The following is a 2,500-nucleotide window of genomic DNA, read 5'->3' as shown; positions in this document are numbered from 1 at the left end:
GTATGTATGTGTGTACATGAAAAATCAATCAAAAAGAACTTGAAAAAAAGATGTAAATTCAATTTCACAAAATACTGCTTGATTATGCTATACACTACAAGATTGCACTGAAGATTTTAATCGGACTCAAGATCAATTACAAAAGTTTACTAACTTAATGCAAAGTACTACCCATAGAAAATGTAGTTGCTTTATTATTATAGTCTGACGATTTTGCAATTAGTTTAGCTGGAAATGAAAAGGTAATTGAACTTCATGAAACCTTGAATAGAAAAATGACACAACAAGCTAATCAAAAAATTACATGACCGTAGACGATCCACAACACAGTTAGTTCTTCCTTTCTAACTCAAACAAAATATTGTTTTTTAAACTTTATTAGTCAGGGAAATTATAGTAAAGCCAGTTTTAAAAAAAATAATGATAATAAATAATAATAATAATAATGATAATAATAATAATAATAATAATAATAATAATAATAATAATAATTAAAATAATAAGAATATAAACATTTTACAAGTTTTGCAAAAGGCAGAAGCGACATACTATATACATGATCATGAGAAAATTAACACATGATCTACTAATCTTGATTGATAATCTCGGATATTCAAACGAGTAAGAAGCGATATACTATATCTATAAAGGGCAAAAGCGACAAGCTATATACATGATACATGATATATACATGACACACGAAGCGACATACTTAGTCTATATAAATGATACATGATATACTATATACATGATCATGAGAAACTTAACAATAGACAACCATATACTAATCTAGAATGATAATCTTGGTTATTTAAACGGATAAAATATATTGACCCAAGCTAAAGTCAAGGGGTATATGTACATGCAGCTGTTATAGATGCAAGGTAACCACTGCGTCTCTAGAAAAAACGTAAAAATACTCTCAATTACAGAGGGCGTTTCTTTTAAGACAAGAACAATGTGGTTGTACACTCCATATTATAGTCATGAATAGTTATTTCAAACCATTTAGGCAGAGCTACATAAGATTAATTTGTACATTGCTAGTTACAAAAAAGTTAATAAAGAAAACAAACCTCAGCAAAAAGGCAGCCTTGGGGTTCAAGAGGGACTTGAATTTGACGCCGCTGATTATCGAGAAGTTCTTCCAGTCTTAGAAATGCAACTCCACAAAGTGATCGATGGTCCCGCCAATAAACTTCTACCTTTAGTTCTCGCGACTAGAAGTTAAAAAAACAAAGGTCACAATGTTAAAAATACAATGCAAAGCAAATCAAGCTCTTTTAAGGCTTTACTATTAAAGTTATGTTCCTGAATGGTGTTTTGGCCTTGTTTATATAGGAAAACATTTCAAGGGACTTCCATTGACTGACCATTTATCCCATAAAGCAAGTTGTACATTGTACAGTTGTAAGTTACCAAAGGAAGAGATCAACTGGTTAGCTAAAAGTTGGCCACAGTTTGTCTAAATACGAAATTTGAAACAACTTTCACATAGTACGATATGCACTCCGACAAATTCAAGCGTGGCACTCTATCGAATATATTGCCGTTCATTACCAAGGATACTGCCTTTTTTTACTATGCGTAATGTTATGTCTACTTTGTTTGTAATATCCATGTTGACACTACATAATGAGGATATAAACTTGCAATAATAAAGGATTAGTGAGGTAAGTTCGAGTCCCGTTTTGTCATCGACGAGGCATTTGAAAGTAGTTGTATCATGTTCTGGGGAGAATCCTTTTGCACAGCTTTCTAGTAATTGTTCAGTAATAAAGGTATCGCATTATATGTATATATGCCATAGAGTGGTTTTTAATTGAGTGTCGAAAGTAATTAGCGAATTACTTTGGGTTTGCATTACTTCCCTCAGTGATTGGTTCAAAGTTCTCGGGGCGCTTTTTCAACTATGGCCAACCAGAATAGACCTCTTTAGCTTGTACATTTTGTTTTCCCATTTCAGACCACGTGATGTTACTCTAGGGAAAACTTTCTTTCAAATGTCGTCGTATGCACGTCAATATGTACGCATAACTTATGAAAAAACGAAAAGAAAATTCCCTTGAGAACATCACGTGGTCTGAAATGAGAAAACAAAACGTACAAGCTAAAGAGGTCTATTGAAACCAAAACCAATCGTGGCTTGCGCGCGCATATTTTCCCGTGCTTTGTGTCGGCTACGTGTAATTATTTCGAATTTTGATTGGTTTACTGGATTGTCTCCGTCCTTTTTGATTGGCCAAAGCAATTACTTTGGTTTTGGTTTTACGATACTCGATTGAAACTCGCTCTATCAGCATTATGGGATATCAGTAGACTCCGAGCAGCGTGACTTCAATAGTGTCAGCCGGTCTCCCATCCAAGTACATATTAACCCCGTTCAACAGGGATTAACTTTGGTGGACCAACGGGAATCGGTGTTTTCCTTTGGAATCCCTTGGTTCAATTTTTGTGACCTCTACATAAGCAATTACAGTAAATGTTACAACTATTATTC

At 33.8% G+C, this 2,500-nt stretch overlaps 1 protein-coding gene across 2 annotated transcripts in view; it reads right to left on the bottom strand.

Annotated features, from left to right (window-relative positions):
• Positions 1-2,500, bottom strand: part of LOC137973856 (uncharacterized) — a 30,692-nt gene that overhangs the window by 17,246 nt on the left and 10,946 nt on the right. For both annotated transcript variants that reach the window (XM_068820746.1, XM_068820747.1), the window contains exon 4: positions 1,077-1,220. In XM_068820746.1, coding sequence (XP_068676847.1) covers positions 1,077-1,220 — 144 coding nt within the window. The remainder of the gene's footprint in view (positions 1-1,076; positions 1,221-2,500) is intronic.

The sequence above is a fragment of the Montipora foliosa genome, chromosome 10 (genome assembly GCF_036669935.1).
Source record: "Montipora foliosa isolate CH-2021 chromosome 10, ASM3666993v2, whole genome shotgun sequence".
Classification (NCBI taxonomy): Eukaryota; Metazoa; Cnidaria; class Anthozoa; order Scleractinia; family Acroporidae; genus Montipora; species Montipora foliosa.
The sequence above is the reverse complement of the archived record's forward strand: the minus strand, read 5'-3'. Positions and strand labels throughout refer to the sequence as shown.